This window comes from Nannospalax galili, unplaced genomic scaffold, assembly GCF_000622305.1.
Source record: "Nannospalax galili isolate Female #2095 unplaced genomic scaffold, S.galili_v1.0 scaffold87, whole genome shotgun sequence".
Lineage (NCBI taxonomy): Eukaryota > Metazoa > Chordata > Mammalia > Rodentia > Spalacidae > Nannospalax > Nannospalax galili.
Window position 1 is genome coordinate 13,005,112 of NW_008360320.1, and position 14,123 is coordinate 13,019,234.

Sequence of the window (14,123 nt, forward strand, 5' to 3'; positions counted from 1 at the left end):
TCCTCATAAAAAAAAAAAAAAAAAAAAAAAAAAAAAAAAAAAGAACTCTGTAGAGTTTATTTTATTTAAATCTACCCAATTAAGATAAAGTGTTGAAAGACCCATACTTATTATCCATGATCATAAATTACCCAATTGCTAATGTTTTTGCCCATTTTAAAAATGAATTTATGGAAAATGGGAAGAGTATGTTTAAGTACCTTACATATGATTCTTTGTAGCTAAATATGCTTTTCATACTCCTGCTGAATTCCATTAATTGTATTTACAGATGTGGTGTAGGGCCATCCAAGTACACAGAGAATTATAATGTAGACATATCTGGAATTAACATTAAGATACAGGATACCCCAAGCGTGCACATTTGAAATTTTCTTGATTTTTAACCTCCTTCCTATGTACAGCACTTGTTCTCAGATGAAATCCTGGATAGATAATAGGCAATGACGTCATATAATTTAAATATTCCCATTTCATTTCTTTTGCTTCTTTCTGTCAAATCATAGTGAATTCTCAGATCACAATTTATTTATTATAAACACATCAGAAATTTGAAATGTTGACAACACAAATTTACCTAGCACTTTAAAAATAGAGTTATGGGGCTTGAGAGATTGCCTAGCAGTTAAGAGAACTGACTCCTCTTGCAGAGGACCTGAGTTCGATTCCCAGCACCCACATGGTGGCTATAAGCCATGCTTAACTCCAGTTCCAGGGGAATCCAAAGCCACTTCTGACCTCTATGGCATTGCCTGACATGGTGCACTCATATACATACAGACAATATACTCATACACATAAAATAAAAATAGTAAATAAAATATTTTAAAAATAGAGCTGTAAGCTTCCCTCAAGAAAATGAACAGTATTTGAAATTTTCTTTTTTTTTTCTGTTGGTTCTGCATGAGGAATGTGCTGAACATTAATTTTCAGTCACTAAAACCTGACAAATGAAAAAAATGTATTATTGGAGCTGTTTTGCTTTTTGCATTAATGCATTTTTAGAATATTTGAAAGATAAACATGATAATTAGTCCAGAAAATTATTAGAATATTTGTAGAGATTTGAGAGTTTCCATTTCTGAACTTATTTAACAACTTTGAGAAATTAGTAGCAGAAATAAAACTCTGTAATGTTTAGAAGTCATTTCAGAACCGGAGATGTGGCTCAGTTGTAGAGCACTTGGCAATAATCTCTCATACCACAAAAAGAGAAAATTATGTAACACAAAAAGATTTTTACATTTCATTTTCCATCAAGGCCCCAGAAAACCTCATGTGAAAAGCTCACACTTGTGGTGCTAAATCTATTTTTTATATCTAAATTAAGTCTTATAATGAAGGTATAATTATAAAGTAATTTTAATCAGCAGCTAGTTTTAAAACTGTTAAATCTTCATGATACAGTCTTATCTGGAATGCCTTTCCTTCCACCTTTAACTCATCCTAAAGTTTCTCATGAAAATCAAATAAATCAAAATGCTTTATAGTGGTTTCATAGTACTCTATGTTCAGACAGTAGACACATTTCGTCCTTGAAAGATTATGTAATCAGTATATGTATATGTACACACACACATACACACACACACACACACATCCCTACACACACACACCTAGAATCTCCATATTTTCAATTTTAAAATATTGGTTGCTACCTGTTTCTGCTGAAGCAATCTTCCTTTAACGGTGAGAAGAATCACATTCATTTTCAGTGCAGTGCTTAAACTAAGCTAAATTTGAACAAAGTGAACTTTGGCGCCCAATCTTGCATTCTCTTAACTGGTAATAAAGAATCTGGCCAACCTGACAGTTTGTCAGAACTATTATTCACATGAAGTTCTGTAGCAGTTGTATCTGTCAGCCCATGTAGTATTGAATATTTTACCTGGCAGTCTTCCAAGACCGAACATTAATCTTACCATCTCCTATTACAGTCCCTAATCAAGATATTCCAGGGGTGATTGCACTAACATTGTTTGAAGACTACATCTACTGGACTGATGGGAAAACCAAGTCACTCAGCCGTGCCCATAAAACCTCGGGAGCAGACAGACTCTCACTGATTAACTCATGGCATGCCATCACAGATATCCAGGTGTATCATTCTTATAGACAACCTGATGGTAATTATTCTTTCCATAATTTCCATAATGCATCAACATTTTCAGTAACATTCCATTTTTTCTTATTTTAAGGTTAAGTATAGTTTTATGTTTGAAAAAAATGATCAAATTACATTACTTAGCATTATTTGGTATGATAAATTCATTTCCTAACAAGCACTGCTAGTAAAGGCTGTGATTTAGAAGCTCAATAGTGGCACAAGGAATTATTAATTTGTTCAAATCACATTAAGCTGAAGTGAAAACAATACATGTAGTCAGAGAACTGAATATTACATTCTTAAAATAATTGGTATACCATAAAGCTACAGGATCCTTAGTTTCCGGAATATTGGGTAAAAAGACTTATATTTTAATGTTTTGGGGTTCTATTGCAAATATCCAATGTGCTTAATCAGATTCTACTAGAGTTTGTGGAATAAAGGTTTGGTAACTTTTCTAAATACACTCCTCCTTAGAAAACACGGTCTCTATACTATTTGTTATGGGTCATGTTCCATTGCTTTATTTTGCATTTAACTTTCTAAGCACATGTATTTCTTCATCCAAAATGTTTCTAATCTCTGTTTATTTTTCTGATGAACAATTATTTTTCTACTAACATGCTTGCTTTTGTAGAAATAATTCCTAAAATTATTTTTTAATCACAAAATTCATGATGTAAGATATTAAAGAGCATTTGTAAAACTTCATAACCTTGGTATGTTCTAATTACAAATGTTTATTCAAATAACAATTAAAAGTCCAGTCTCTAACCCTCTGCTACATTGGTGGTCTTGATAATTATTTGCTGTATTTTTCCCATCTGTAGTCTCCAAGCATCTCTGCACAGTAAATAATGGTGGCTGCAGCCATTTGTGCCTTTTAGCCCCTGGGAAGACCCACACCTGTGCGTGTCCCACCAACTTCTACCTTGCAGCTGATAATAAAACTTGTTTATCCAACTGCACAGCCAGTCAGGTGAGTGGATGTCTGGAGTCATTTGGGCTATTAAATTGTTGCCTGACTTTGCTTACATGTTAAACCATTTTGAAAGATTTTTATGTTATTATTTAGAATGAGATGCTTAGTCCAGACACTGTACAGATGGTCATGGAGGAAGGGAAAAGTGATTTAATGCATATTCTTAAAATGAGACGAGGCATTAGAGTATAGAGGCCGGAAAGCAAACAAAGCTAAAACAAAAACTAGTCTTACTATGATTCCCAGAGAGCAATGACTCCAGTCCTCAGTGGCATTAGAGCTCATTTTAAAGGGTTCAGGAAAGAAAGGTGACTGAGGCATGGCATAGTAAAGGTGGATGGAGTCATGAAGTGTCTGTTTACGCCACCCTCCCTTACCACAGAGACAGACAGAGACAGAAACAGAGAGAAAGGGCAAACTTTATAAAGAATGATTTGTCTAGATGCTCTAATTAAAATATGATCAAAATAACTGGTAAAAAATTTTCCTATCAGAATTTAATTATTTTCAGTGAAGATATTTTTTTTAAATTTACTTAATGGTAGGTAGTTGAATGGAGTTCATTTTACTACTTCTTATTACTAGATTATTTATTTATTTATTTATTTATTTATTGTTTTATTTTTGTTTTGTTTTGTTTTTGCTTTTGTTTTGAGACAGCATCTCTTGTGGCCCCAGCTGGCCTGGAACTCCCTACATAGATCAGGCTGGCCTCAATATAAAGACCTGTCTGGCCTCGATATCAAGATCTGCCTGCCTCTGTCTCTGACTCCCAAGTGTTGGGATTAAAAGTGTGTACTACCATGCCTGGTTTATTACCCAGATTTTTAATAGTCATTTGACATTAGATATTAAACTTCATTATATTGGAGTCTATTTCTTGTTTGATATGAGATGATGTTAAATAAGACACAAATATTTATTTATATGAGGAAACTTATCCATTCAGTTCTATGATTTGCATTTGCTCATTTTCAGGTTACTATCAAGTACATACTTACCAGAGATTTTCTTTTCAAGTGAAACTGAAATAGAGAAGCCAGCACTAGTTCAGCCTACCTCTCAAGGCAGGCCTGTGTATAGCACACAGGAAAGCACACATAGAGGAAAGAGCTTGGCCTTTCCAGGAAGTCAGTGTTTGTAGAGATTAAAGGCAAATGCTGAATCCTGAATTCATCACTACAACCCTGGCTCTGCTTTGCATTAGTAGGGTCACCTGGGCTTGTTACCAAAATTTTTGGTGCCTCAGTGTTCTCATCTTTTAACTGGTATGATAGTTGTATTAATCTGTTTTCTACTGTTATTTAACAGCATTCCACAAACATCCTAATCTTTTTTAACAGTTTTTTTGTGTGTGTGTGTGAACGTCATACAGTCTTCACACCATTTGTATAGTATATAGTCTCCACACTATTTCTATAACTCCCAGTCCCCCTCCAGATATTCATACATCTCCCCCATTTCCTAGCTCGTTTCTTGATTATTATTGTTATACATACATGCATACATTTATAGATACACACACACACACACACACACACACACACACAAACACACACACAGTACCGAGTCCATTCAGAGGTGCTGCTGTATACCTGTGTTTAGGGCTGCCCACTTGGAATTAGGTAGCCTGGAGAAAGCTTATTCTCCCTCCCTCAGCATCCATTGATTGTTTGCAATTCTTCATCTTGAGGTGGGAAATTTCTCTATCCACCTTGGTATTTCAGCTGATTTTATTATATGCAGATCCTGTGAGATGACCATACTGTGGAGATTTCACTGTTGCAGCTAGAATGTCTAGAATGCCTAGATAGAGCAGGTGTCTTGTCCCACTGGCTCTTGCATTTTCTGCCCCCTGTTCCAAGGCCCTTGAGCCTTAAGTGTAGAGGTTGAACTGCGGATGTATCGCTTAGGGCTAGGTACCACACAGACACTTGTTCTATGCATTTGACCAGTGGTGAAACTCTGTAGTAGTGTTCACCTGTTTCAGAAAGAAACTTCTTTGGTGAGTGGTAAGAGATTTGCTCGTTTTAAGTATAAGGATATGTATTTAGAATATAGCAAGAATTTATGTTGTTCCGGGGATGTGACAAAAGCCAGTTTTTCTCTAGGAGCTATTTTAAAAAGGAGCTATATGAGAAAATCAAAAAATATGTTTGTTCAATTCCCCTCAAGTCTTTTCATGAAGTAGAGTCCCAGCCAGCCTATAAGTACTGCTCATATAATTTACTTCCCAATTTGATCATTTACTTCACAATTAAATGCCAGTGATGACATAAAGCAATTACAACTCTCCAAGTTCCTTCAATAGTCCTTATTATTAACTCCAGAAAAGTAGTAGGTAGAATAAATAATCAAAAATGTCAGGCAGATGTTGTTGTTTTCAACTATATTTAAAAAATATTTTTATTGATTTGAGACTTTCATACAATGTAGTTGATCATTTTGGGAAGGGGGAGTTATCACTCCACATCTTTGATCTGTGAGAAAAAAAAAAAAAAAAAAATTTAAAAAAAAAACTTCTGTTACCACCACCCACTGGAGGTTTCAACTTCAGTCACTTTGTCTCCGTTTCCCTTTAATGTCATGAAGGAAAATCTATACTACACTCTTTTTTGAGAAAACTTAATGTAGAAACAAAATTTTCAGTGAGCTTGACATTTAAATGAAGCAAATAATTGAAGTAGTTGAGACTTACACCATTAAACATTTAGATTAAACATGTCTATTTGTTAGGGGCTGTCTAGATAGCTCTATCTGTTAAGTTCTTTCTTGGTAAGCAGGAGGACCAGAGTTTGATCCTCAGAAGCCACATTAAAAAGAACACCACCACCAACAACAAAAACACGCAGAGTGGACTTGGTTTGTAATCCCAGTGGTGGGCAGGTGGAGGCAGGCAGATACCTGGCCAACTAACCTTGCCTACTTGGTGAGCTCCAGGCCACTGCTATACGGTGTCTCAAAAGACAACATGGCTGGCATCCTAAGGAATACCACAGCGTTAAACCCTGACTTCTGCACACAAGCTCACCCACAGGCTTGCAAAGCCCCTGCACTTGTACCTGCACCTGTGTATGTAAACACACACATAAACACACATATACACAAAAATAAAATGAAATAAAAATTCCAGTTTCAATTTATTGTTACTGAGAGATTTGATTTGTTTTCATTTAGTAATTGCTGCCAATACCATATTCCCCAAATAATAAGTTTTATAAAAATAAAAGACAAAAACACGGTAATGTGAAATCCTTTAGAATTAAGACATAGCGAATATGATGAAAGTGAGGATTAAATTGAGCTGTAAAACTAATCATTCTAGGTGTTTATTAAATTATTTTAATGGACCAACCATTCTTTTTTTTTTTTTTTTTTTTTTTTTAAAAAACTTTTTGAGACAGGGTCTCCCTCTAGCCCCAGCTGTCCTGAAACTCACTATGTAGACCAGGCTGCCTTGAACTCACAGAGATCCTCCTGCCTCTGCTTCCCAAGTGCTGGGACTAAAGGCGTGTGCCACCACACCCGGCTTGCAAACATTCATTTTTAAAGTGATCTCGTATATTTTTTTAAATGAAGCCTCTTCATGTTTCAACTATACTTTGCTTCACGTGGGTTTGCACTTTATCTTGTATTCAGATTCTTTTTCTGAGGGATAACTGTAATCTTAAATTCATTTGATGAAAATACTATTAGTCTTGGAAATCATTTACCATGAAGAATGTTTATTTTACATTCATCGTTTTAATTTACCGAGTTTAAGTATGAAAAATGAAGCCTAGACATTAAATAGAAGATATCTTTGGATACAAACATGTTTATTAGTAGTAAAAGTTAATGTAAGCATACTTTATCTGCATTTCTCTAAATTCAAAACCCTTTTCTGTTCTTATTAGATTGAAATGGAGCACAGAATCATCAAGTGATATATAATTCCAATAGTTATTATTTAAATCAGATATGTGTAGTGAATTTAGTATATATTAGATATTTTCTCCATCAAAACTGTGAACACTTTGGAAGATACTCAAGAGACCTGACATCTCTTACAAATATGTTTGATATACTGTAATGACTGGAAATATTTAATGTTCAAGGCAATTACTTTCAGATTTAGCCTTATCTCCCCAGACAGTCACTGTCTATAAAGGTAATTTTTCCCTCTAGTAATTTATGCAGAACCACATCAGACACGACCACAGGCTAAGCAAATATAAGAAAGTCATTTGAACAGCCAGATCTCCCCTTAGGTGCATAGTCTCTATTCCCTCCTATATTTCTACAGGAAGAAAAATTCAGTCTTGTACTTAGAACTCTTCAATCTAGAATCAACTCCTTGCTGTTCAGATTCTTTAGCAAAAGCTAACAGCAAAGACTCTTTTACTAAAGCAACAGTATTTTAGATGAACAGATTTCTTATCCATTTCTATTAAAGATAATTGAACCAATGAAATACTTTCCTATTACATATTTTTATGGCAAGTTCCCTTCATGAGAGTTATGATATGATACTTTAAAATAAAAACAACTTTTAGAAATTTATCCACCTAATGTTTTCAATTCAGCTGAATATTATAATTTAAAGATTTCACCGAATTTCTGACGAATAAAGATGAAAATAAGTTGATAGCATGGAAAGAATTTGACTAATCTTACCGTATGTTTTTGATAATTTAAAAAAGAACTTTTTATGTTAACTACTTCAGCTATGTGTTTTCTATATAGAAAGTGTGCTTTTATTGTTTTTTTCTATTTGAATGTTGGTAAGGAGGAAATTTACATGTGGCCAAAATCACTAAAGTACAAATTGACTGAGTTTTATAGGTAGCTGTGCATAGTTGGACCGAAGTGAAGCACCTAGAAGAAAGGCACTGGGGTTGGGGTTTTAACTCAGCTGGTAGAGTATATGATCCCCAGTACCACAAAAGAATAGGCATTGAGGTTAATGCCTGTAAACCCAGTATATAGGAGATGGAGTCAGGAGGAACAGATGTTCAAGTTCATCCTCAGCTACACAGCAAGTAAAAGGGCAGTCAGAGCTAAAGAAAACCTATCTCAAAAGAAAAAAACAAAAACAAACCAGAAACCGAGACAAAACAAAATAAATACCGGAACAATGAAACAGTTTTGTTTTCTGTCTTACCTTACTTATTGGACTCAGAGTTCCCTCCTTATGTGATCAGCATGAGTTAACTTCCTAAGTAAATTTTTCTTCTTGTACTAAACTACTTGCATGCCAGATTGCCTAGAAGAAAATATTGATTTATAACCATTCCAAAAACCTTTTTATATAAGTAATCTTTCGTTTCATAGTTAATGTTGAAAGGGAGTGTTTGAAATATCTCTATTCCTATGACTTCCTTTCTTGTGACTGTTTTCAATATTTTAAATGGAAAGGATGCTAAAAATCTGTTCATGAAACTTTCAATGACCAGTATTTTAAATAATTATAATAAGTCTTATAACAACAAGTTTCTTCTGTTTCTCTTTTTACAAAAGAAATTAGCCACTTGTAGTCGTTCAGTCCTGTGATTCCAATCTTAGGGAGTATTGCCATGAGTTCAAGGCATAGGGCAAGAACACACAGTTCCTGCCTCAAATAAAATGTAAAAAATGAGTAAATACATAAATCATCAAAAGACTATCACAGCTTAATTTTTACATATTTTTAAAAATTATCATGAAGTCCCTGTGTTTATCCTCACAGACCACATACACTCAAAACTTTTAGCATATATGACTTGTAAAAATAATAAGTCCCAGTAAGATTCTGACACATGTATAAATGTACTATGAACACATTCACACCTGTTAACCCCTGGTGTGTATATCTTTAAATAATTTTAATAACTGAAAATAACTGGCTTGACCACTGAAGTGCTCTTAATAGTTATGTGGAAAAACACATACTCTGATTACAGGTAGTATTTTCAGTTTGGAAGCAGTCATGAAATCATGGCATTGTAGATCTGGAAAGATTATGCTTCAGATTATGCTCAACTTCTTAAGAAAAAAGGCTGACATGATGTTTACTTAATTATCTAAGATAGTTAAAGAAACACAATTTTAACTAATTCAGATTAACCAAAATAATTCTACTTGATGCCTCTTCTTTATTTGCCTGGTCATCCTCTCCCCCCGCCTGCTATTGTTTGGGAAACATTGTCTATATAGTCTATGTAAGATTAGACAAATGTCTTAGTCTTCTATAGCCACAAGACTTTGCAGCAGCTTTTCAGCATCTTGTGGAGAAGAGCAGCCCTTAGACACATGGCTATTGGCAAGCAGATCAGATCCCCAGGGTGTTCTGAGCAGTGCCACTTCCTGGCAGATTAAGCTGAGGTTTGTAGATTCACTCATTGTAAAGACTGTAAGGTCATGAATGTTCACAGTTCTAGTATGAAAGTAGGCTGGGCTGGTTACCCTGGGATATTCATGAATATCTGTTATAGAAGTGTTAGTATTATTAATATTTTAAACTTTTTTTTGAAGTTTCGATGCAAAACTGATAAGTGCATCCCATTTTGGTGGAAATGTGACACTGTGGATGACTGTGGCGATGGATCTGATGAGCCCGATGACTGTCGTGAGTATACTGACAAATGCTGGAATAGACTCAGTTCTTTACATCAAAGGCTTGTAAAAATTGAGGCACAGTTCAAAGTATTTTCTCATATATTTCTACCATTGAAATGGAAATTTTTATCCACAATTCCTAAAAAAAAAATAACCAAAACCGTTGCAGCATCTTGGTTGTACCTCTGATAACTGTGATATTTAGCTGGCTAAAATGACGATGCCATCAGAAATTTGTTGTGTTTTCTAAGCTGAATGCTTGTTGAATGATTACCTTGCTTCAGACAGTTTCCAATAGTATAGTAATTGGTATGATTTTCAACTTAATGTACTCACAAAATTGAAAGCAAAAGTGGGCAAGTTTTAGAAAGTCCGTTACCTATAATAGATGGACATTCTTAACTTTTCTGTCAGTGTTAAATCATGAAAAACCTTGAGAAATCAGACTTTTCAGTACTAATTTTTAGTTTACCATTTCTTGGTTTAATCTGCCCTTGGCAGCTTCTATAAAATGACTTCTGACTGAATGCCATGGTTAGAACTACTGGGTTAGCAATAATTGGTAACTTAGGTGATAATGGGCAATCAGAAGACATCCTGGAGAGCCTTTTATAGTTTACTCCATAGGTCACTCCAATACTGCCCTGTCAAGTTGAAGATGCTTGTAGTCAATCATGATAATTCCCTCCTCATCCCACTGCATGGTTGCCATGACTTGGCCTTGACAATTGAGTTCAAGATCCTTAGACGTGTGCTGAAGAGAGACAGAGTATTGTCTGAGTGAATGCCAGTTATTTACTTCTGTAGAACTTTCCAGCACCTAATTATAAAGCTATTTCACATTTTCTAGACAGTTACTTAGGTTAGCCATGTTCTATCTCTCTGGACACTACCAAGCCTAATACACTGTAGGAGTTGTTTCATATGCTGTCTTAATCTTTGGAAAACAGGAAGTCATCAATTGAATAAGAAATAAGAAGAAAGTCATTGCTTTTCTAATCTTTGTTGTTGCTGTAGAAAGATTCATCGCTTTTTATTTTTAAAAAATAGATAATAATTTTTGTTTTCACTGTGATAGACAATGCATAAGAAGCAAGACCTATAGGAAACAGTTATAAAATTATGTTTAATTATTGCATTCTTAAATTAGTAAATTAAACTGAATGTCAAAAGAAGATGAATTTTTTTTGAGGGGGGCACTTACAAAGACTTATACATGAATAGAAACTTTATTTTCCACAATAAAATAAACTTTCAGATGATATAGTAAATAAAGTAAATAGACGTGGCTGCAGTAGATTTTAAAAACAGATGGCAAAGGAGCACTCTAGTTTTAAGATGTCTTTTGCTGACCTGAGTCACAATCTTCTAAATGATTACAACCCTAAAGACCTGCAACAAAATCAATATCACAATGATTTTTCTTTCAATATATTTTCAGCATCTCAATTCTGTTTGTAATTTTCACTGAAATTCCATGCTGTAACCATAGTGATGTGAAAATTTAGCTGCAGAGCTAATATAGTGAGTTGTGCCCAATTACATACTTTCTGAATGTGTGTAGTCAAGTTTGGTTTTTTGAACAGGACAAAAAAGACACACTGTTAAGAGCTTATGTATGCACCTTATCCTGGTTAAACTCAAGCATGTACATATTTTATATGTAATTGACAAATTATATATGTTTATGGCATATAATAACTGTTTAATATATGTATATATTAGAATGACCAATTTAAATCACAGCATATATATATATATATATAACTTTATGTGCTTAGCATTTTTTCTTATAAAACATTAAGAATATGCTTTCCTCACAATGATCAAGTGCACAATGTATTGCTACTATTGTCATTATGATATGAAATACATTTATTGAAATTATTCCTATTGCCTAATTGATCTTCTGTGCAGTGTGACCAACATCCCCCAATCGTCCCACTGGCCTTTGACTACCAACATTTTACCTTTTGTTTCTTTAATTTTTTTCAAATCCTGCAAATAAATGGGGTGAAGTAATATTTCTCTTTCTATGCCTGAATCACTGGACTTCAGGGAATGCTTTCTAAGTTCATGATAATTGTTATAAATGAAAATATTTTCTTCTAAATTAAGTGTTAATGATAGTTCAGTATTTTTACATGACATGTTTTCTTTATCCATTCATCTATGGACACAAATTGATTTGATATTCATATGTGTTATCACCAATAATGCTGCAGCAAACACTGGTGTTATAACATATTTTTATATATTAATTTCCTCTCATTTATACTTGTACATACATATATGTTAGAATCATTGATTAACATGATAATACTATTTTGTTTTTGAGGGAGCTTCATATAACTTCCCATATCATGCAGTAACATATGTTGCTATCTATAGTCATTTTTAACCATATTTTTGCCATCTTTTGTCTTTGAGAACTCATATTGATTTTCATAGATGTGAAGTGACATCTCATTATGGTTTTAATTTTCATGTCCCTTGTAATTAATGATGGCTTTTGCTCTTGTTTCTGCTTAAGTCCTTTGTCCATTCTTAAAATTTTGCCTTTTGTGTCCTTATTCTTGAGTTGTCATATATTTAGTATATCAATCCCCTTTCAGGATCTATAGTTTGCAAATATATCTGCCACCCCATATGTTGTCTGTTTAAATATGATTATTTTATTTTCTGTGCAAAAGCATTTTAATTTAATATGGCGACATTTGTCTGGTTTTGCTTTGTTACCTATATTTTGGGGTCAGTGTCTAATCGATTATCATGGAAGTTTTTAATTATGACTTTTATCAGTAGTCCTTCATGTTTTTATCAATAATATTAGCTTTGTGACCATAAACAAACTTTTACTTGTAGTCAGTGGGTTAAATCCTTAACTATCTATTGGCATAAATCATTTGGAGTCATGTGATGTAGAAAAAGACATCTATGAATATGAAACTGTGAAGTCTTGAGATTATATTTTTGATTTACCGCATCATCAAATTGTTTATGCATATACGCTGGCTGCCTGTAATTTCACCTTGTGCCAGGTTCACACACTTGAAAACTTACCCAGTGTTAATCCGTAAATGTAGAATAGTGAGGGATTAAGAATTCTGTCATCATGAGTTTAAAATCACATTTGATATGATGCTGCAGTACACCAAAATTATTTCAAAGGCTGGAGAGATGGCTCAGCAGTTAAGAACACTGAATGTTCTTGCAGAAGACTTGGGTTTGAATCCCATCATCCACATGGCAGCTAACAACTATCCATAACTCCACTTCCAGGGGATCTGACAGCCTCTTCTCTCCTCTGCGGGCATTTCATGACATGAGTGCACTTACCTACATGCAGGCAATATGCACATACACATAAAAATATAAAAAAAATAGATAAAACATTGAAAAAATAAAATCAAGTTAGATTTGAGTTATTTCTCAAATCTTCATTTAATAATTGCAACCCTTTTAAGGGAAAGTTGTTTATATAGCAAAGAAATGCTAAACGATATGTGAAGTAATGGGAAACAGAAATGTAAATAGTATGATGAAATTATGTGTCATGTAGTTAAACATTTAATGTCATTGCAAGCTTTATAGGTGTTATTTTAGAAATCTTTAGAATTTTTACCAAGTAAAGCATGTATCAAATTTACTTATTAAAGACTTTAGGTTTTTTAGAAAATACCGCAATGAAAAACATAATGTAGTTCCCATAGCAAGTTTAAAATAGTATTAATTCAGGTTTGATTCCCTGGTTTGAGAAAATAACAAACCTCCTAGTTAGTAACATGTGAGGATCATGAGCCAAAAAAATTATATTTCGTTGCAAACAATGTAAACTTTGCAGAAGCTTCTGAGTCAGGTTTGGATCTGAAGCCAAGTCTGTCTTGGGAAAATTTTACCTCCTTGGGTCAATTATGAGTATCCATACATTTAATTTTCTTAATTGTAAGTAGACATTCTAATGCTCATATGGGAAGTTATATGAAATAGAAAATGCGTGCAATGGGTATAGGCTGCTACCTAACACAGAGTAGATCTCAGTACATCTTACACACTCTTTGTTGTTCTCACATATAATCAAATCATATAGCAAAGAAAATGCCGTCATTTGAGGGCTAGTATAATAACATGCATGCCATGTAAAATATTTATGCTATCAAAATATTATATATAACTAGCATTGGAACAATTAGTAAATGTGGTGTAAATGTGATATATACAGGAGGCATTAAAATAGCAGCAGATTATATGCAGGGGCCATAGGCACATCATAAGCAGAAATTTAAAAACGAAGAAATTATTATTTTAAAAATGAAACTTCAATAAACACTTTCCATTCCGTTACTTTTTATTCCACAATTTAATATTGCTTCGTTGAAATGAGGACATTATTAAATGAATTCTCTCTCTCTCTCTCTCTCTCTCTCTCTCTCTCTCTCTCTGTGTGTGTGTGTTCGT

General features: G+C 33.8%; 1 protein-coding gene across 1 annotated transcript in view; it reads left to right on the top strand.

Moving 5' to 3' along the window:
• The window catches only part of Lrp1b (LDL receptor related protein 1B), a 2,166,816-nt gene that overhangs the window by 1,934,682 nt on the left and 218,011 nt on the right, over positions 1-14,123 (top strand). Inside the window, exons 61-63 of the mRNA XM_008825194.2 lie at positions 1,938-2,126; positions 2,938-3,086; positions 9,582-9,675. Coding sequence (XP_008823416.1) covers positions 1,938-2,126; positions 2,938-3,086; positions 9,582-9,675 — 432 coding nt within the window. The remainder of the gene's footprint in view (positions 1-1,937; positions 2,127-2,937; positions 3,087-9,581; positions 9,676-14,123) is intronic.